At 44.4% G+C, this 20,945-nt stretch overlaps 2 protein-coding genes across 7 annotated transcripts in view; both read right to left on the bottom strand.

Annotated features, from left to right (window-relative positions):
• The window catches only part of MAP6D1 (MAP6 domain containing 1), a 26,837-nt gene extending 5,892 nt beyond the window's left edge, over positions 1-20,945 (bottom strand). For 3 of the 5 annotated variants that reach the window (XM_032339420.1, XM_032339438.1, XM_032339429.1), the window contains exon 1: positions 3,680-7,424. In XM_032339420.1, the coding sequence (XP_032195311.1) occupies positions 3,680-4,293 (614 nt within the window). In that variant the 5' untranslated portion in view covers positions 4,294-7,424. Of the gene's footprint in view, positions 1-3,679; positions 7,425-13,983; positions 13,994-20,935 lie in introns of those variants that run through there. The other 2 variants (XM_032339402.1, XM_032339410.1) reach the window with 2 other exon arrangements.
• Positions 7,524-20,945, bottom strand: part of PARL (presenilin associated rhomboid like) — a 53,011-nt gene continuing 39,589 nt past the window's right edge. For both annotated transcript variants that reach the window (XM_032339390.1, XM_032339381.1), the window contains 3 exons: positions 12,451-12,552; positions 12,214-12,311; positions 7,524-7,846 (listed from right to left, as the gene is read on the bottom strand). In XM_032339390.1, coding sequence (XP_032195281.1) covers positions 7,738-7,846; positions 12,214-12,311; positions 12,451-12,552 — 309 coding nt within the window. In that variant the 3' untranslated portion in view covers positions 7,524-7,737. The remainder of the gene's footprint in view (positions 7,847-12,213; positions 12,312-12,450; positions 12,553-20,945) is intronic.

The raw sequence follows: 20,945 nt of genomic DNA, 5'->3' as shown, positions 1-20,945 counted from the left end.
CCAGCTGGCCAGGGGCAGCACTCACATGCGGGCGGGATCCATTCTCATCTCCTCCCACCCACAGCCCTGGCTGGGTTTCAGGCCCAGAAGTCAACAATGCTGCCTTTGCCCTTGGCAGCAACACAGCTGGGCACCACTAGGCTGGCCGCTGGGGTAGGGAGCAGCTGTGTCTGTCCGTGGTCAGCGCTCAGAGGTGCCAGGAGGCGAGCTGGGCCTGGGCCCTATCAGATCACTTTTGCTTCTGAAGCTGCAAGGTTCCAAAGACCAGCTGCCCGAGCCATCTGCCATTCCATTTCTCCTGGGGAAGCAGGTCCTCCCCTGGACGCGCCCTTCTGTCCCCAAACTGAGCTAAGCCTTGGGCCTGGCAGCCCAACCCTGTCACCCCAGGGTGGCTGCAGGGGTCCCAGCACAGAAATGGATCAGAGCCAGGAGCTAGAGCAATGCCCCCTGGCTCCTCCTGGGCGGGGCTGGTGCGGGAGACCAGTGAGGGAAGACCTCAGCAGGGACAGAGATGGAAACTCAGACCTAGAAGCAGCAGGACCCTTTGATGGCCAGGGAGATGAGAGCAGATTTATGGCTCTGGTGAAGAGGATAATAAAACCACAAGACAAGCCACATACGCCAGGTGCCTCCCCTGACCAAGCATCCATCTGGTCTGGGCCTCCGCTGGACCCTGAAGGCTGCAGTCCCACTAAGAGCCAGGGGCCACCAGTGGCAATGCCGAACACCCTAGGTTCTCAAGTCTTCAAATGCCTTTTCTCTGAGCCTCCTCATGAGCTTCCTCATGAAAAGGGCTACTGATCTCTGTGCATGAGGCTATAATGAACCTTGGTGCCGGGCACTTCAGTGGTCTGCCCTGTGCCCCACCCAGGAAAGAAAGACGTAGGGGACTGAGGAAGGAGGTCTTCCAGAGCCAGTGGAACTAGATCCTGGGCCAAAGGCGCTTAATGGCACCTAGGGAATCCCAGAGGGGAGAGACCAGGGCTGGCTGCAAGAGCAAGATCCGTAGCGCCCCTCTGGCCAAACAAGTGAGGCCAGTGAGTTTTCTCAAGAGGAGCAGGGGCTGGCGAGTGACCATGAGGACTCCGGTACCCTCGGGTTCCCTGATCTTTGTGAATTTCCTTTTCTTTGTGAATTTCTTCAAACAGTTCACTCAGATTACATGGGTCTTATAAGGAGTCAGAATGGTTTCCCACATCAAGTCCTAGAGCTGGGAGGTGAGGGGTCCCAGAAGTCAGCTGGCACGCTGTTGGGGGAGCCAAGTTCAGCAGTGGTCCTGGATCTAGGCCCGATTTGTGGGTATGGGGACCCCAGGAGTCAAGCTCTGGCTATCTGTTTTACAGAAGAGGAAAGCGTCAGAGAGGCCACATGACCCACCAAGTTATACGCCAGAAAACAAGAGCTTTGGTGAGTCCCAACTCTGTGCAGTAGCTTTCCACCACTGCAGAACCCAGCTCAAGAAACAAAGGGATGCAGAGACGGCAGCATCTCAGGGGTGAGATCTTAGGGAGATAATCTATGGAAGTCCTGAGCCTGGTTTCTGGCACTTGGTAAGCAGAGAGTAACAACTTGTACCTTTAGTATCATTGGAGCTGGGAGGACCCAGCAAGATGTTCAAACCCACCATCTGCTCAACACAAGTGAGGGGCCACTTCTAAAAGCCCTGCCTTCGCTCGAACATTACCAGTGAGGAGGAGCTCAGCACCCCGGAGGCCACTCACTCCATCATCAGTCTATTGGAATTATTAGAAAGCTCTTTCTTCCCTGAGCTGAAGCTGGCTCCCTGCAGGCTCTGCCCCTTCTCCAGCTCCTGGCCTGGAACAGCAGTCATCTGAAGGTGCTGCACACCCAGGCTCTCGGGCTTCTCACCATTCAGGCCCCTCCAGCTGGCTCACTGCAAGCACACAGCAGTCTGAACCCTCTGCAGCCTAGCAAGGGCCTGAGCTGGGCTCAGTGTTGCCCTGCCCTGGTGTTCCCCTGTGCATTTCAGCAGTCAGCGTGAGTGGGCATCAGTGAGCACAAGACCCATCCCACAACTACCTTTCCCCATTAGGTTCCTGAAAAACTGCATGCCCATGAAGGAAACCCTGGGGAGATGGAACCTTCTACACGTCTTAAATAATTACTCTGTGGAAATCCCACCTTAATACAGTTGATTTTTTAAATAATAAAACCGAGGGGGAAAGTTCATACCTTTTTGCTCCTTTAATTCCACAGGTCAGAATTTCTAAAGAAACTGAAAGGAGCAAAGACATTTAGCTATAAGGATGCTCATCACAACAATTTTTTTTCTCTGAAAAAATGTTTTTTTAAAGGTAACACATGTACATGTTTTTAAAAAAAAAAAAAAAAAAAAAACAGTTCTTGAAAGGGTGAGAAGTCAGTCAGTGCTCTTCTGCCCCTGGCAGTATCCCTTCCTCCCTGGCCCTCCCACCTCTCCCCAAAGGTTCCTGTGTTTCCATACATCCACCCAGAGATAACCTACTTGAGCAGACACGCGTATATCATACCCCTTTTAAAAACACAAACAGCAGACACACTGTTCTGCATTTTGGTTTTTGACATACACCCATCCAAGATCTTCCAGACCTTCCAATTTCACTACATCCTAGGCTCCCCAGTAGCCCATCCTATGGTGGAGTCATAATTAGCCAGCTGCATCAGGAGCACAGGGGACTGTTGCCATCTTCTGCAGTACACTGTTGCAACATACCTTAGATTCCTTAGTTCCCACCCCACATTCAAGGATACTTGCAAGGAAAACTGGAAATGAAGTACTGGATCAAAAGAAGTGTTTTTAATGGTCTCAAATTAGAAACATTCTAAATATTCAGTGAGGACAGATTAGTAATTGGAATATATATATCAATATATGGACAAATGTAAATCCTTTGGATAAAACACTGCATGTCTACTAAAATTCCTGTTGTAAAAAAATATCTAGCAACATGAAGAAATCCAAAATTGATGGGAAAATGTGTACAGTATCTAAACATAGAATTACAAATGGGTATGAACTAAAAGCTTAAGGATTAGAAAGAACTACCAGTTTGGGTGGGGTTAAAGGAATTTGTTGTAATTTCCCGGTTTTCTACTACAAGTTTTGTAATAAGCCAAAGAAGAATGCCCTGAGTTGTCCAGGGGCAGAGCTAAAGTGGGGGCAGTGTGGCCCCATAGAGCTCAGTCACTCAGCGAGATTCCCTAGGGGGCCACCTACTGGGAGCCCTGTCTGGTCCTCACCAGCCTCACAGAGGGCACCGGGCGCGGAGGGAGCTCAGGCAGCTGACCCGCACATACCCTGCCTATGGCGAGATCCACTTGGTGGAAGTTAAAGCAGATTTTAACTCAGTTGACGGCAGGGCTTTCTGATAGGGCTGAGGGAGAGGAGTGAGGTGTGAGCAAGGTAGTGAGCTCCCTATCAGCAGAGGTGCTCGCTCATTCACTGGCATTGGGGGGGGGGGCTGTTAGGGAGCAGCGACGGCAATACCTCGAAGTGCACTAGGACCTGGGACCAAAGGAGATGACCTCCGAGGTCGCCTACAGCTCTCCAAGTGGTGTGGGATGGGGGCTCCAGGTGCCTCCTCCCTCCCCACCAAGGTGGTCCTCATGGTTCACAGCCTCCGTTTCCTCTTACCAAGGCGTCCGGACTCGATGAACCCCCCTGCCAGAAGCCCCATACCTGTACGACGTGGTCACCACAGCCGAGTCCGCGTCGCCGATGGGGAGCACGTAGACACCACGGCCAGGGGCCGTGGGGGGCTTGTTCCTGCGGCCGCCCACACCGGACCCACGCCCCTGCGGAGCATCTCTGGGCCCCGTGGGGGCCGTCCACACGCCGAAGTCCCGCTGGTACTGAGTGAGCGGCACGTCCCGGCCGGGGTCCCGGGTGCCTGCAGGAGACGGGCCCCTGCGGGAAGCGGCGCCGCCTGCACCGGGCTCCTCGCTCTCGAGGTCCGAGTAGCTGTGCAGGGTGAGCGGCACTGCCACGTCGGAGCGGTCCAGCTGGTTCCAGCGCCGCGCCAGGCAGCATAAGCGGCTGATGCAGGGCCACGCCATGCCGGCCCCGGTGCCCGCCGCTCGGCTCCCCGCGCTCCGGGCCGCACCACCCCCGCCCGGCGTCCCCGCCCCCGCGGCCCTCCCCGCGCCGCCGCAGCACCGCCCCCTGGCCTGGGGGAGGCCGGCTGTGGAGAGGGGAGGGCCCGGTGGGGCCTGGGTGTGAGCCGCCGAGGAGCACGGACCGGTGGGCGCAGAGGCAGGGGTGGGGGGTGGGCACCCCAAAACGCCTGCAGGCATTCACTAGTGTCCAGCTGGAAGGTTTCATCTTTTAATCCAAAGTTCCTTTAATACTATTTTATAAATCGGACCTGTTTCCCCAAGAGCGAGATCCGGGTGGCAACAACGCGGTCGCCCATGGTTCTGGGCCGGCATGGGCGCAGTCCGCCGCTGCCGGGCTGTTGGGGCTCGCAGAGCAACCAGGGCTGCCGCATTTGTGCTAGGCTGCTCCGCGGGGACTTGCGGGAGGGTGCACAGAGCGGAGGTGCGGCGATGCGGGGATCACAGGGCAGACGGGGCGGGGGCGGGGGGCATGCTTTCAGAGGACACGTGCTTGAAATCAGCCAGTGAGTCACTATTTGCCTTTACGACGCTAAATTTCTAACAGCCAATCCAGTTTTCATTGAGAACTGGCATTAGCCCTCAACTGACCTTTCCCTGAGTTCTAAAATCCCTCATTTTAAAGCACGGCAACAGAAGACTTGGCGTTATAAAGCTGCGGTCTCTGGCCGTTGTGCTGTAAACATTCCCTTCCCTCCTGTGCATGCACTCTTTTTTTTTTTATTGCAAAGTTTGGGTAATCCTCCAGGTTAGAGGTCAATCTTTTTAATGCACGACAGGGCATCAGAAACATCTCCCTGGCCACACTCACAAGACTTCCTGAGTATCTGACACATGCCCTCAATGTATACTGCAGACCATTGACTAATCACACGACTGAAACAGCATTAATTAGCCAGAGCTCCATCTCCAGTCTGCATCTTAGAACAGAAAACTGCAGTGGAGCCCTGACCAGTCAGGACACTGATTCCTCCCCCAAACCACCCCCTCTTAGCTTCCAATCATAGTAAATTGACGGACAGCTGCGGTGGCCCGGCCATGGCCCAGGAGGCAGCAGGAGAGGAGCACACTGGGAAGTCACTGGGAAGTTACACACCTGCTCTCGCTGGGTTGGACAAGCTTTCTGTGACCTCCATACTCCAGAGCCCTGGGATAGCCACTTGGGACATTGGAGAATACAATACTCCATCCTGCAGGAAAAAAAGAAAAAAAAAAGTGATAGCTCTTCCTTTTATTTCATCATCATTCATTAAGCAACTAAGAGCACTTACTATGTGCCTGGAATAATGCTGGGGGACCCCAGAGGTTCAGTGTAGTAGGTGACAAGAGAACTGGATAAAGCAAGTGGGGGAGGGCAGCTGGCCCCGCCACCTGTAATGAGGGAGGGTAGTTGGTTCAGGGTGGAAATGCAGGATAGGGGATTGGGAGGTTCAGCCAAAGCCATCAGAGGCTGGATCAGAGAGCCTCGGGAGCCACAAGTTTTTCATGGAAGACAACAGGGAATGACTGAAGTATTTTCAGCATTCTGTGGCCATATGAAGACACACAAGGAAATTTTAGAGACCAGCTGGAGAACAAACTCAACAGTCCAGGTTAGAGATGAGGGACTGAACTAAGGCACAGGCACTGGGAATGGAAGGGGTACTGGATTCTAGACATGGGAGGGGAAGAAATCTAGAATGGCTCCCAAGTTTCTGGCTTCCAATTGGTGAGATCACTCCTTAAGCCAGGAGTGACACTTGAGATATTTGAGATACTTGAGAGTGGGATCCCAGCACCTGAAACCATACCTGGTATACAGTAGATGCATGTACTAAGGACAGAAATAGTCCACAGGCCCAGAGCTCAAAAGACATCCTCATGAAGATAACTGAAGCCAGGGGAGGAAGAGTGAGATGATACAGCTGCTTTCCGGGGTACCACACCTAACAGGCCAGTTCAGGAGGCACAGCCCAAGAGGCACATGAGCCAGACAGAACATGGCCTTTGGGTGCTCAGGTGTCAGCAGAGAAGCCACAGTGAGAACACACCCTAGTAGGCAAAGAGTAGGGACAACTGCCAAAGCTCTCAACTGTAAGGCTCATGCTTCCAGGGCTGGGCTCTGACCCTTCACAAGGCCTCGCACAGAGAGAATGGCATTTGCCTACTGAAAGGCACTAGCACGGAGGGATGTTCTGGACAGAGAAGTGATTTAGGGACTTGACCTTCTAAATGCTCCCTCCCTAACCATCACAAAGCAGGAAAACATGTCTTCACAGTGTGGGTCCCTAGTCTGCCCATAGCAAGACATAAATTTCATTTTGGACTCCATACGAAATGTCCATATTATCTCAGCCTCCCATCCCATCTCTGGGAAATGCTTCTTGCCTCGTCTGTGTCTCACCGGGTTGTTGGCATAGTATGTTCCTAATGTCAAAGCACAGCAGTGTGACCCCGAGCAGTTCCCACACACAACTACCCTGGTTCCTTACTGGCAAAATGAGGGCTAGGACAAAAGAAACACACACACACACACACACACACACACACACACACACACTCTCACTCTCTCTCGGAAGTGACATTAGGATAAAATCCTTTCTGCCTGGTAAGAATAATTGGTATTTCACTAGAGAAGAATCTGGGGGAAAAAAGAGTATGAACTGTCAAATCCTACACAAGTCCTCTGTGTGGGGACATGCTACCTTTCAGCTCAGCACTGTGAGGTGGGCACAACTCATTCCTTTCCATAAAGCCTGACCCCCTCCTCAACAGCTGGCTGCTCTCCCTCCAAGTGCAAGAACCGGTATTATCTTTTGAGGACAAAGACAGAAAACTCTCCTATAAATCATCTCAACAAATACTATTAAATTCTCAAAATGCATTTCCTAGAAATAATTTTCAATCATAAGGGCAAACACAAATTCAACCATAGGGAAGCTGTTCTGATGGCCACTCTGCTATTTCAGTATGATGCCTCAATTCAAAGAATGTACATTTTCGAATACAAGATGCAATTAGGCTCAGATTCAAGTCTGAATTTATCCAAGATATTTCCTTCTAAGGCTTAAATTAGCTACAATTTTAATCTAGAAAACGAAGCCTAAAAATAGCTTTTTGTATATGCCACTCACTGCCAGAAAACATTACCTTTCTTAGGAAAACTTTTAGAAAATACTACCTCTGTTATTTCAGTCATGACAGACAGAAGGTTTTTTTGTTTGTTTGTTTTTAACCTGCCAACCAACCAAGGAAAGGGGTAGGTGAGTAAGCAGAGATGCAAGAAGGCCAAAGTACAAAAACAAGCATCTGAGTCTCAGACCTTCCCTGTGCAGTTCCACCAAGTTCACAGCTCCCGCTACATCAAATATAACTAACAGCACGATTCCAGGGCAGCATCAGTGCTCTTCAAAAGGGACACACACCCTCTGTTTACAAACTAGAGATAGAAATCTTTATTTCACAACTTTGTCATAATTCACTTTCTAATAAGACATGTACTGGGGATAGAGTTAAAATACTGGGAAAGCTCGGTGCTGGGTATCTTCCAGGCAGAAGCAAAGACGTGGTCACTCCAGGGCCGATGTGTCCTGGGACTCTTGGGGCAGCACAGGACACACGCACCAGTCTCATCCAATCCCAGTTTTACTTCGAGCCACCTTTTTTGGGGCTGTTAGTCCTCATTTCATGCCAAATTTTCACTAGAGGCTCCCTGTTCTTCCAAATGAGTTCATGACCATAAGTGATATACCATCTGGGGAAAAGAAAAACAAACCAAGTTCAACATTCAAACAGTATGACATACTAATGTTAAGTATCATGATGATATCAAGTTGACATTTTAAAAAACTGAATGCCATGGTCATTTACTATCTTGCTTATTAAATAGTTGATTAATTTATTTGCTATAGAGCAATGATTCACCTTTAATATGGAGTATGTGAAAGGCCGAAGCGGGCCAGACCATGTATGACACTGTTAATTCACCACTGCAATTAAGCATCAATCCCCATGAAGACATGAGGAACCAAGTCTCAGAGAAAGCAATTTGCTCAGGGGCTAAGAGCTTCTAAGCAGTCAGTCAAGAACTCACCTGAAGGTCAGACAGATTTTAAGCCTGGTCTCCCATCACTACATTAAATATAAGAAATGTCAGCATTCGAAGTCACTAATGATGGCTTCAATAGCTTTTTAAGATTTTATTTACTTGAGAGAGTGCAAGAGCACAGGTGGGGGTGGGCAGAGGGTTCTCCCTCAGGATCCCTGCTGAGCATTCCACGTTGGGAGGGGTCAGGAGTGGGGCGTTAGGCTCCATCCCAGAATTCAGGACCCAGGATCTCAGCTAAAGGCAGACCTTAACCAACTGAGCTAGCCAGACGCAACAGTTTAAATGCTTCTCATCACCTCCTACCTGGCTACACAAAGGGTCATCTGTTGATCCAAATTCTCCCCATCTTTTTTTTTAAGATTTTGACAGAGAGAGAGAGATCACAAGTAGGCAGAGAGACAAGCAGAGAGAGGGGGAAGCAGGCTCCCCACTGAGCAGAGCCTGATGCAGGCCTCGATCCCAGGATCCTGAGACCATGACCTGAGCCGAAAGCAGAGGCTTAACCCACTGAGCCACCCAGGCGCCCCAACTCCTCATCTTTTAAAGTACAATTCCAATCCCCATTCTGTGCATTTAAAACTGCCTGAAAGCAGCCTGAAGCAATGAACTGAGGAAGCTGAAGTACCAAGAGGTTTAGTAATTTACCCTGCCTGGGCTACGCAACTAGAGATCACCAGAAAGGACACTAGAACCTCATCTGACTCTGAAAGCTGTGCCCTCACCACTACTGCAGCATCCAGAGAGCACATACTGGAAGTTGAGGAACACACAGCTGAGTGCCAATGAGCAGGGCCTGCCTTTAGAAGCCCAAAGGTCTATGTGCTACAAGACTAGAAGCTCTACCTGAGAGGGGCACAGTCGTAGCCTAACTCAGAGGCACCTACCCCCTACTCTCCTGAGCTAGGGGAAGGCTGAGAGGGCTTCCTGGAGGAGGTGGGATTCATTTGGAATGGCTGTTACTGAAAGCTGCATGACTGACACCTTTATTTTTACTCTGGTTTGCCCAAACAGATTTCATGTTCCCTGAGGCAGAGACCAGACTCTGTTAAATCTCTGCATCTCCCCAGACACCTGACTGAAAAAATGCTCTATTTAAATGGCTCATATTTGGGACGCCTGGGTGGCTCAGTTGGTTAAGCAGCTGCCTTCAGCTCAGGTTATGATCCCAGCGTCCTGGGATCGAGTCCCACATCGGGCTCCTTGCTCGGCAGGGAGCCTGCTTCTCCCTCTGCCTCTGCCTGCCATTCTGTCTGCCTGTGCTTGCTCTCTGCCCCCCTCTCTCTCTGATAAATAAATAAAATCTTTTAAAAAAAATAAAAAAAATTAAAAAAAAAGGCTCATATTTATATCAAAATATCAGTTTAATGTTTCAATTTTTAATGTTCTGAATGTTTATTATAAAGCACTGAAATCTTTTTAAAGTACTTGAATTTTAATATTCACTAAATATAGTTAAAAATAGTCATAATTAAAATGTTGAAAAATAAAGTAATCAGTAAATTTAGAGAAAGAAAAGACATTTTTAAAAACATGCAATTAAAAACCATGCTACAAAATTCTTTTGGGCTTAGTCAAATTTTGTGGTGAACACAGAACAGAGAAAAAGGATCACTTAAGATTTGAATGCAATTGTAAAACTCCTGCAAGAAATGAATCACTTGTCAGGAGCTCTCCATTAATAAAGGTCTTCCCAAGACACTCTGTAACCCTCTCATTTCAAGCGGAGAGTCAAATACTTGAATATTACAGGTAAACTGTTCTGATTATACTTGGAAGTTCAAATATAATCGGTCATTTGGCTAAATTAAAAGTAGGAAAACACTTTCAGGTGATCAATTCCTGTTTTTTCTTTCTTTCTTTTTTTTTTTTTAATTTTATTTATTTATTTGACAGAGAGAGATCACAAGTAGGCAGAGAGGCAGGCAGAGAGAGAGAGGAGGAAGCAGGCTCCCTGCTGAGCAGAGAGCCCGATGCGGGACTCAATCCCAGGGCCCTGAGATCACGACCTGAGCCGAAGGCAGAGGCTTAAACCCACTGAGCCACCCAGGCGCCCGATCAATTTCTGTTTTGATTTGGTGTTTTGGGTTTGTTCAGCAGCAGCCGCACAGCCCAGTGCTCACTCTGAAATTCAGCTCTGCAAGAACTAGCTGTGTGACTTCGAACAGCTGCCTTCTTGAAAGCAGTTTTTGGGATGCCTGTGTGACTGGCTCAGTCAGTTAAGCATCTGCTCTCAGCTCAGGTCATGATCTCGGAGTCCTGGGCTCAAACCCCAAGTTGGGCTCCCTGATCAGCGGGGAGTCTGTTTCTTCTTCCTCTGACTCTCCTTCCCATTCAGGCGCTCTCTCTCAAAAAAATAAAATCTTTGAAAAAATTAAATAAAATAAAGCAGTTCCTTCCCATAAAATGAATACCCCACAGGGTTTAAGAGTATTAAATCAGCCCTTAGCTTGGGCACACAGTAAATATTCAATACATGTTAGCGCTTATTATTGCAAAAGTACAAGGTGAGGGACACAGAGTCAAGGAAATATGCAGGAGGATACTAAAGGAATCTTTATCATCAGTACGATTTTCTAAATATTTAGCTTTACTAACTGAATTAAAGATGTTGGTAAAGATGAATTCTGGATGTGACTGCGATCTAGTAAATGAAAGGAGCTGAAATTAGAAACCGCAAAGAGAAGGGACTCCTCTGCCTTTCAGATCCTGTACTTTAAAATACATTTGACCCAATTATTTTCAGAATGGAAAAGGTCATCTAATTATAGTTCAGAAGAATAAAAACCTGCTGGGGAGAAGATCCTTTATGTATAAATGGGAGGATCCAGAGAGATAAATTTAGAGTTCATAAAACAGAACCGTTTTTCCTAAGTCTTTATGTTTCTCACATTGTAATATCAGGTCAGTTTCTACTATTTATAATGTGCTGCTGTTAAAGCCAGAACTCACTCACATATGCAATTCTTTAATCATCACTGAAAATTATAAATGGCATAATGGCATTTAGTTCCACCGCCTACTGGGCAAAACTGCTCCACTTAGAATAGATTTTTTTTTTAATTAAAAAGCTTAAGTTTTCCATTGTCATGGGGAAAAAAAAAAAAAAAAGAAAGTAAAAACGAAGTAAATGCCACAAAAAGCAACATTTATGCAGGAAAAAACAGTCCATCAGGGGATCCAGTACATCCAATAGACAATGACTCTGCTGAAGGGACTCTCCTGGTCAGATGGGCTCCAGGAGTCCTGAGGTTCTGTGATAGTCGCTCCAGTGCCACTACATTTTAGGCAACATTCCATCATGTGACACCCAAATGGAAGATCTTGTGAACACTGTGCTATTGTGCTCGATATGGTGTGATGGAGGTGGAGAGGGACTTTGGATCTGGGTTTAAATCTTTGCTCTGCTCCTAGCTATCTGACCTGGGGAAGATCACTTCTGAGCCTGCTTCCCATCAGTAAAATGAAGGTAGTAAGAGTAGAATGGAAAACACTAGCTCAGAGCCTGCCACCTAACAGATGCCCAGTAAACACAGGTTTAGGATCCCCAGCCTCTACTTGTTCAGACATCACCACACACCTGGACATCTGTCCCAGGCAGTGTCCACTTTGTGTCTGCCCAGCACTGGTAACAGGGAGGTGAGGGGTGGCAGGAGAGGAGGCCTGAGAGTGCGGAAAAGAGAAAACAGCGCACACTGGGGGTGGGGAACAGTATCCCAAGAGGGGGTAGCAATCCTGACAGCTCCCGAGTTGGGGTGAATGGAGATCAAGGGTAGGTCAAAGGTACAACAGCTCCACCAACAACTGAGGCTGGGCCAAGACTGTAATTCTTCTCCTACCTCATGTGGTGAAGTCAGGCAAGGCTAAAGCAAACTGTGTGCAAGTTTTCTCACCCTCCCACCCCCACCGGCCCCTGCTTCCATCCCAGAGTTAACTGCCTTGCTCCGCCTTCTTAAGGTGGGCAGGGGGAGAGGACCCAAGATGGCAGTGCAGCAATCAGTTACACTCATACTTACATTCCAAAGAGAGCTCCCCCAAGATGTGCTGCATGATCAAAAAATTTCCATCCCAGGATCATTCCTGCTGTATCCATGGCAATAATGGCTTTTAGGGCCTAAAAGCCAGCAAAAGAGAATAGAACTGGTACAACTTTGATTCCTCCAGCATTGACATTTCTAATTTAAGGGCAAGAATTCAGTCAATGTAAAAATATCACCACTGTCCCCAGCACTTCACTTCATAAAAATACTCACATTCCCTGCCGTGAATGTGAACATCGGAAGGAAGATAATGGCGAGCCTCCCTTCTGGGATCTTTGTGCAGACAGCAGCAAGGACGGTCATGATTGCGCCTGACTGCAAATGAACACACACGAACATGTAAGAATCTCAATGTGCAGCTGTTTAGTGACTATTAATATCTAAAGTAGCAATACTTTTTATTTATATTTATATACTATTTATATTAAATATAAATATATATAATACATATTTATATATCTAAAATACATATAAATATATTATTTATATCATTTATTTTATATTTATTTTTATTTATTTATATTTATAAGCCACACATTTCTAGGGTGAGCACAAAGTTTAAAAGCTTTTAGTTATTAACACAGAAAATATCAGGCAAAGGGGCTGCAAGTCCACTGCACGGTAACCGCCTAGAAAGAATGAGATGTGTAACAACCACCATGTGAGCGCTTAATGAACTTCAGGGATTTCACTGAATGACTAAAAAGAAATTCTCAAAATTTCCACAAAGCCAATTCACCCAGAGTGTGACATGAATTTGCCCAAAGAAACCCACATGCATGAATTTCTTCCAAATATAATGCTTTTTCTATGAGACTGATGCGCTGCCTACTGCAGTAAGGAGGCACCATAATGCTTTTTCTAAAAAACAAATACACACGTGAAATTTGCACCCTACTTCATAATAAAACTAAACATTTTCTTTAAAACCTCTGCACAAAGGTTCTGCCTCAGGAAAGCGTGCCATGTCTGTCCCATGGTTCTGCATGACCCACCCATCACAGTATCCTCCCAGGGACACACACGTATCTGCCTGCCTAAGAAGCACTTCTCCCAACGACCTCATATTGGAGAATAAAAATCTAAATGTCAGGGCGCCTGGCTGGCTCAGTCGGTAAAGCACGCAACTCTTGATCTCAGGGTTGTGAGTTCAAACCCCATGTTGTGTCTAGAGTTTACTAGAAAAACAACAACAACAAATAAAAAACAAAACCTAAATGTTACAAACTTGTGATCAATAAGTCAACCAATTCTTGTTATAGCTGAAATTCTTATTGTAGTTGAAAATATAATGGCTGTATTTTTAAAAATCATGTGTTTTTCCAGGTTGCCACATAACCTTTGTAACTTAAATGTACAATGGCTATGAAGTATCTCCTGGATAAATAATGCTAATTAAACTCTTTATGTTAGACATGTTCCCACTTCCTCTAAATGGTAGAATACTTGAGAAATTAGATCATAATCCTTAGTTCACATTAAATCTCATGATAATCATCATTCATCTAAATACTTGAGGCCTACTTTATGCCAGGCACGATGCTAGATGGTGGGAGTACAGAGGGAACAAAACCAGCAGTCCCTTCCTTAATGGAGCTTACAGTGGGGCAGAAGTAAAAACAACAAAACATGATCAGTTATTCTGGGGAAGCAGGGCATACTACAGCAGCACATGGAAGGGACAGCTGATGTAAGCTCAGGGGTCGTAAGTGGCATCAATTTTTGCACAGAAGGATCACCAGGCACTGGCCCATCTTTTAGAAGGGGAGGAGATGAAAAGAGTGTTCCAGACAGAAAACCAGCTTGCACCAAGGCTGGAGATCAGAAAGTATAGTGAGAGGGAGAAATGCAAAGAAGCTGAGTGCAGCTGGAGCCTAGGGGGAGGGCGAAGGGAAGCCAGCGCTTTAACTTCATTCGTCTTCTGCCAAAGTTCTCAGTTCTAGTCATTTATTAAAATAATAAAAGTCTGAGGCATCTATCTGGCTCAGTTGGTAGAGCATGTGACTCAATCTTAGGGTTGAGTTCAAGCCCCACAGTGGATATAGAGATTACTTAAAAATCCTTAAAAAATAAATAAATAAATAAATAAATAAATATATATATATATATATATATATATATATATATATAAAAAATAATAAAACCTCCATGAGGGACATTCTACAAAACATATTCCCACTTTCTTCCAAAGTATCAAGGTTATGAAAGAGAAGGAAAGACTGAGAAACCATCAGACTGTACGATACTAAAAAGGCATCACAATTAAATGCAAGGTAGTATCCTGGAAAAAAAAAATGATAGGAAAATTGGAAATCCAAATATAGTCTGCAGGAGGTTGTTTTTGGTTTTTGTTTTAGATTTTATTTATTTAGTTGAGAGAAAGAGACACAGCAAGAGAGGGAACAACAAGCAGGGGGAGTGGGAGAGGGAGAAGCAGGCTTCCCAACAAGCAGGGAGCCCGAAGTAGGGCTCGATCCCAGAACCCTGGGATCATGACCTGAGCTGAAGGCAGATGCTTATGACTGAGGCCACCCAGGCACCCCTATGGTCTGCAGTTAAACAATGTTCTACCAATATTAATTTTTTAGTTTGGCAAGTTATGGTTATAGAAGATGCTAACATAGGGAAAGCTATTGAGACATACACCTTTACAACCATCACGGCAAAAACTGATTCAAGCCAGAATAATAAATGGATGCTTCATATTTCAAGGAGGTGACAAACGAGACCCTGATACTTAGATAAATCCTAAAGCATCTTCTCAGAAATTACACATTGATTTTAAAAGGTAAAGGAAAATAGTAACTTTACAATAGAGAAGCAGGATAACAACCAGTCAACAAACAGACATTAAGAGGCAAATGGGCATTAGGTGCTTCCATTTGGGGTTATCTGAGGACGTAACACCACTTGTGTAGCATTCCAAACAAAACACACAATCAGCATCTTATCATGAGGAAACAGACAAACCCAACTGATGGACATTCTAATAAATAACCGACCTGTATTGTTCAAAACTTAATGACATGGAGAAAAAAGGGCTGCCCAAAAGCAACAAGCAGAACTACATCAAATCCAAAAGCTTCTGCACAGCAAGAGGAAACCATCAATAAAATGAAAAGACAACCTTCCAAGTGGAGAAGATATTTGCAAATTACATCTGAGAAGGGATTAATTTCTGAAATATATAAAGAACTCATATAACTCAATAGCAAAAAAACATGAACCAATTTAAAACGGGCAGAAGATCTGCAGACATTTTCCCAAAAGAGACATTCAGATGGCCTGTCGACACATGAAGAGGCGCTCAACATCACTAATCAGGAAAATGCTAATCAAAATCACAGTGAGATATCACCTCACACCTGTCAGAATGGCTACTATCAAAAAAGAAAACAAGTCTTGGCAAGGATGTGGAGAAAAAGGAACCCTCATGTACCACTGATGGGACTGTAAATTGGTACAACCACTATGGAAAACAGCATGGAAGTTCCTAAAAAAATTAAAACCAAAGGGACACCTGGGTAGCTCAGTCAGTTGGGCACTGGACTCTTGATTTCTGCTCAGGGCATGATCTCCAGGTTGGGAGATCAAGCCCCGTGTCAGGCTCCCTGCTTAGCACAGTCTGCTCTAAGATGCTCTCTCACCCCCTCTCCTTTTGCCCCTCCCCTCACTTGTGCACTCTTTCTCTCAATAAATTAATTAAATCTTTAAAAAAAATTTAAAAAATTAAAAGCAGAATTATCATATGATCCAGTAATTTCACTTCTGTGTATTTATCCAAAGACACTAACTCAAAAAGGTATATGCACCCCCATGTTCATACTAGAGTTATTTACAACAGCTAAGATAGGGAAATAACCTGTGTCTATTGATAGATGATCAGATAAAACGTGGTGTACAAACACACACACGAGTATTATTCAGCCATTAAAAAGAAGGAAATCTTGGGGTGCCTGGGTGGCTCAGTCAGTTGGGCATCTAACTCATGACTTCGGCTTGGGTCATGATCTCAGGGTTGTAAGATTGAGCCCCGTGCTGGGCTCTGGGCTCAGCAGGGAATCTGCCTGGGATTCTCTCACTCTCCCTCTGCTCTGCCCCACCCACCCCGCTTGTGCACACTCTCTCTAATAAATAAAATCTTAAATGAATGAGTGAATGAATGAAGGAAGGAAATCTTGCCATTTGTGACAACATGGATTGACCTTAAGGGCATGCCAAGTGAAATAAGGCAGAGAAAGGCAAATTCTGGATGATTTTACTTATGTACGGAATCTTAAAAAACAACAACAACAAAAACAAATAAGAAACAAGCCCATGTATGGAGAGAACAGACTGATGGCTGCCAGAGTCAGGAATGGGGAGGGCCAAAATGGGTGAAGGAGGTCAAAAGGTACAAACTTTCAATTATAAAATAGGTAAGTCATGGGGATGTAATGTACAGCACAGCAACCACAGTTACTAATACTGTGTAGCATATTTGAAAGTTGCTGAGAGAACAGATCTTAAAAGTTCTTATCACAAGGAAAAAAAAAAGTGTAACAATAATTGGTAACAGGCTTAACTATGTTAACTAGACTTATTGTGGTGATCATTCTACAATATATACAAATGTCAGGGGCACCTGGGTAGCTTAGTGGGTTAAGCCTTTGCCTTATGCTCAGGTCATGATCTCAGGGTCCTGGGATGGAGCCCCGCATCAGGCTCTCTGCTCAGCGGGGAGCCTGCTTCCCCCTCTCTCTCTGCCTGCCTCTCTGCCTGCTTGTGATCTCTATTAAATAAATAAATAAAATCTTAAAAAAAAAAAAATATATATATATATATATACACACACACACACACTTTTACATACATATACAAATGTCAAATCACTATGCTGTACACCAAAACTAGTATGTTATGGAAACCAAAGCTTAGTTAGAAAAAAAAGTTGCAGAAGATGTTCCAGCTTTTAGGAGACCATAGAGACATAACCACTAAATGTAGTACATGATTTCAGAGGGGGAAAAATAGCTACAAAAGACATTAATGGGACAAACTGGAGTATGTTCTATAAATGAAGGTATATTGTATCAACATTAAATTTCCTGAATTTGATAACTGATCTACGGAAAAATATAAGAATATTCATATTCTTAGAAATATACACTGAAGTATTTAAGGGTAAAAGGACGTGATATATGCAACCTATTTGCAAACAGTTCAGAAAAAACAATATGTATATATAGAGAAAATGGTAAGTGAAATGTGGCAAAATATGAAAAGCTGGTGACTGGTTCAAGAGTCTTTTGCAGTTCTTTCAAAGTGAAACACAAATGTAAAATGTAAGATAAAAACCTTTTAAAAAAACATAGGAGAAAACCTCTGTGACTATAAGCTAAGTCAACATTTCATAGTTATGAAACCAAAAAGCATGATCCTTAAGAAAAAAAAAATTAGTAAATCAGACTACACATAAACTAAAAAATAACAGTCTTTAAATGACACTGTGGAGAAAAGGCAAGATACAGGCTAAAAGAGAATACTGGTATAACTCAAATCTGATACAGGACTTGTATACAGAATTCAAAACATATAAAGATCAGGCAAAATATTTGAACACTTCAGAGAAGATATATGGATAGCAAATAAGCACATGAAAAACTGATCAACATCATTAATCATTAAAGAAATAAAAATTAAAACCACACAGATATCACTATATACTGATTACAAATTAAAAAGACTGACCATACAAAGTGTTAGTAAAGATATGAAGAAACTGAAAATATCACACACTGCTGGTGGGAAAGTAAAATACTATAACCACTCTGGAAGATTATTTGGAAGTTCCTCAAAAGTTAAATACTTATTCGCCATATGATCTGGCCATTCCACTCCTAGGTATCAGCCCAAGAGAAATGAAAGCACACATCCACACAAAGTTACACACAAAGGTTCACAGCAGCTTTTCTGCAAGAGCTAAAACTAGAAACAACCCAAATGTCCACCATGTGAATGGATATACATATTCTGGCATATTCATACAACAGAACATTTGCCACCCATTCAAAGAAGAAACTGATACACAGAACTTCATGGATGAATTTCAAAATAACCACAGAGTAATGGAAGCCGGAACAGTAACAAAAAGGAGTACATGCTGGATGATTCCATGAATATCAAACTGTAGAAAATAAGTACAAATGAAACTATCATGACAGAAAGGAGAGGAGTTATTGCCCAACAATGTGGGGAGAAGGAGAAGGGGCTACCAAGGAACACCAGGAAACTTTCAGGGATGATGAATATGTTCATTATCCTGATTGTGGCATTGGCTCCATGGGTGTCCACATGCCTGAGCTTACCTATATATAAACTTTAAACACGTGCAGACTTTTGTTGCTTTTTTTTCTTTTTTAAAAAGACTTAGGAATCCTTTGTACTGCAACTTTTCTGTAAGATTTAATTTCTAAATAGATATTTTAAAAAGACACCTAACAGTGATTTTTATAAAATATGCTTCTATAGTTGACTGTATTTGATTACCCCATAAATAAAAGGACATTATCTTTGAAAAAAAAAAAAAAAAAGGGTGCCTGGGTGGCTCAGTGGGTTAAAGCCTCTGACTTCGGCTCAGGTCATGATCCCAGGGTCCTGGGATCGAGCCCCACATCCGGCTCTCTGCTCAGCAGGGAGCTTGCTTCCTCCTGCCTCTCTGCCTACTTGTGATCTCTGTCCATTAAATAAATAAAATCTTTAAAAAAAAAAAAAAAAGCTATTCATTTGAGAGAGTGAGTGAGCAACGTAAGAGTGCGGAGGGTCAGAGGGAGGAGCACACTCCCCGCTGAGCTGGGAGCCCAACTCGGGGCTTGATCCTAGGACTCTAGGATCAAGACCTGAGCCAAAGGCAGATGTGTAATCAACAGCCACCCAGGTGTCCCAGGTCCTACATTTTCATACTAAAAACACTATTTCTGAAAAATAGCATCTACTTCTCACAACCACCACTTCTACAAAGGGCTGCTTTAAAACCCAAGATTATTTGACATTCCAGTAATTATTAATACTTTAAAGTGTTAGGAGTCCCAGGATCCCAGAAATCCCAACTCTCTAATACATAGTTGCCAGCTGACCCAAACAGGGAAACTAGCTCAAGCTGCCTTCCCAGGCTGGGTAACTGCAGGATGGAAGAACAGTACGAATATCCCTTGGAAGGAGAACGAAAGACCTAAGTGAAAGTTAAGTGGGCCAAAAAATCCCCAGTCCTTAGGCTGAAAAAATGCGAACAACAACAAGGAAACAAACCTCCATCGCCTATTAATGCCACCGGTGAGGGCGCCTGGGTGGCTCAGTGGGTTGAGCCTCTGCCTTTGGCTCAGGTCATGATCTCAGGGTCCTGGGATCGAGTCCCGTATCGGGCTCTCTGCTTGGCAGGGAGCCTGCTTCCTCCTCTCTCTCTCTCTGCCTGCTTCTCTGCCTACTTATGATCTCGCTCTGTCAAATAAATACATAAAATCTTAAAAATAAATAAATAAATAAAGCCACCGGTGAGTGTAGGTGGAGCCTGCAATTATATAGCAGAGGTTACGAATCTGAATTCTATCTACCATATTTAAGATCAACTGTCTGCTCTTGAATACTGACCAAACTGGCTTCTAACACAAGTCTAACACACAAGGTTTTTCTAAAATCCTGACTTCCCTTAACAGGGAGGTCACTGATTGTGTAGAAATACACACATGCATACAAACTGGCCTCCATCATTTGTTCGCTTTTCCCTGGTTCTCTAGTCCAGGATCTAAATGGGTCACAGCAAATTCCAAGGATATCAGAACCACCGCAGAAGACTGTTGGCATATATCCCCACAACACTTGCTGGGTCATGGTGCAACATGTTATGCTGGACATATTTATATTTATTCTGAAAGATTCGTTCTGCCTGGAACTTCAACATCTGCCTCCAAAATCTATAAGCACATACTGTATTAAGCAGACTAGATGTTAATGTCACTAAGTATTGGAAAGTTAGGGTGAACAGTGGCTCATCACCTTCCAGGCTTTACAGCCTATGAGCAACTCTAGTATGTTAGGTTTATTTTTAAACAAACTTTAAAAAGTCAACTCAACAAAACCCAAAGTCACTGAAACCTTATTTTCCCAGAGGAAAAAAACAAAACAATAAAATTATACACTTTTCCAAATGAGGCCAAGAGAATTTGATAACCTGATATAAAAGAATATTAAAATTGTTAGGTGGCTCTAGATTACTTCTCCATAGATGATTATGTTCTCCAACTAAAGTCCTCATTATAGATATTTTAATATGAAAGAAAATTCTCTTTACTGGGCATTTCTACATAAAGCCAATTTCTGATTGTATCCTATTGTACTTATTATAACTTAAAGATGGAGAGCAGTTCCATTGTCCTTCTAGAACTTTCTCAAAGTGACCTTTACCTACACAAACACAAATATTTATGTGTCTAAATCTCAACTTGCTTTTTTTTTTTTTTTTAAAGATTTTATTTATTTATTTGACAGAGAGAAATCACAAGTAAGCAGAGAGGCAGGCAGAGAAGCAGGCTTCCCGCAAAGCAGAGAGCCCGATGCCCGATGCGGGGCTCGATCCCAGGACCCTGGGATCATGACCTGAGCCGAAGGCAGAGGCTTTAACCCACTGAGCCACCCAGGCGCCCCTCAACTTGCTTTTTTAAACAAATACTTGG

Source organism: Mustela erminea, chromosome 1 (assembly GCF_009829155.1).
Source record: "Mustela erminea isolate mMusErm1 chromosome 1, mMusErm1.Pri, whole genome shotgun sequence".
NCBI classification, from domain to species: Eukaryota; Metazoa; Chordata; class Mammalia; order Carnivora; family Mustelidae; genus Mustela; species Mustela erminea.
Note: the sequence above shows the minus strand (reverse complement) of the source record. Positions and strands in the feature narration are given on the sequence as shown.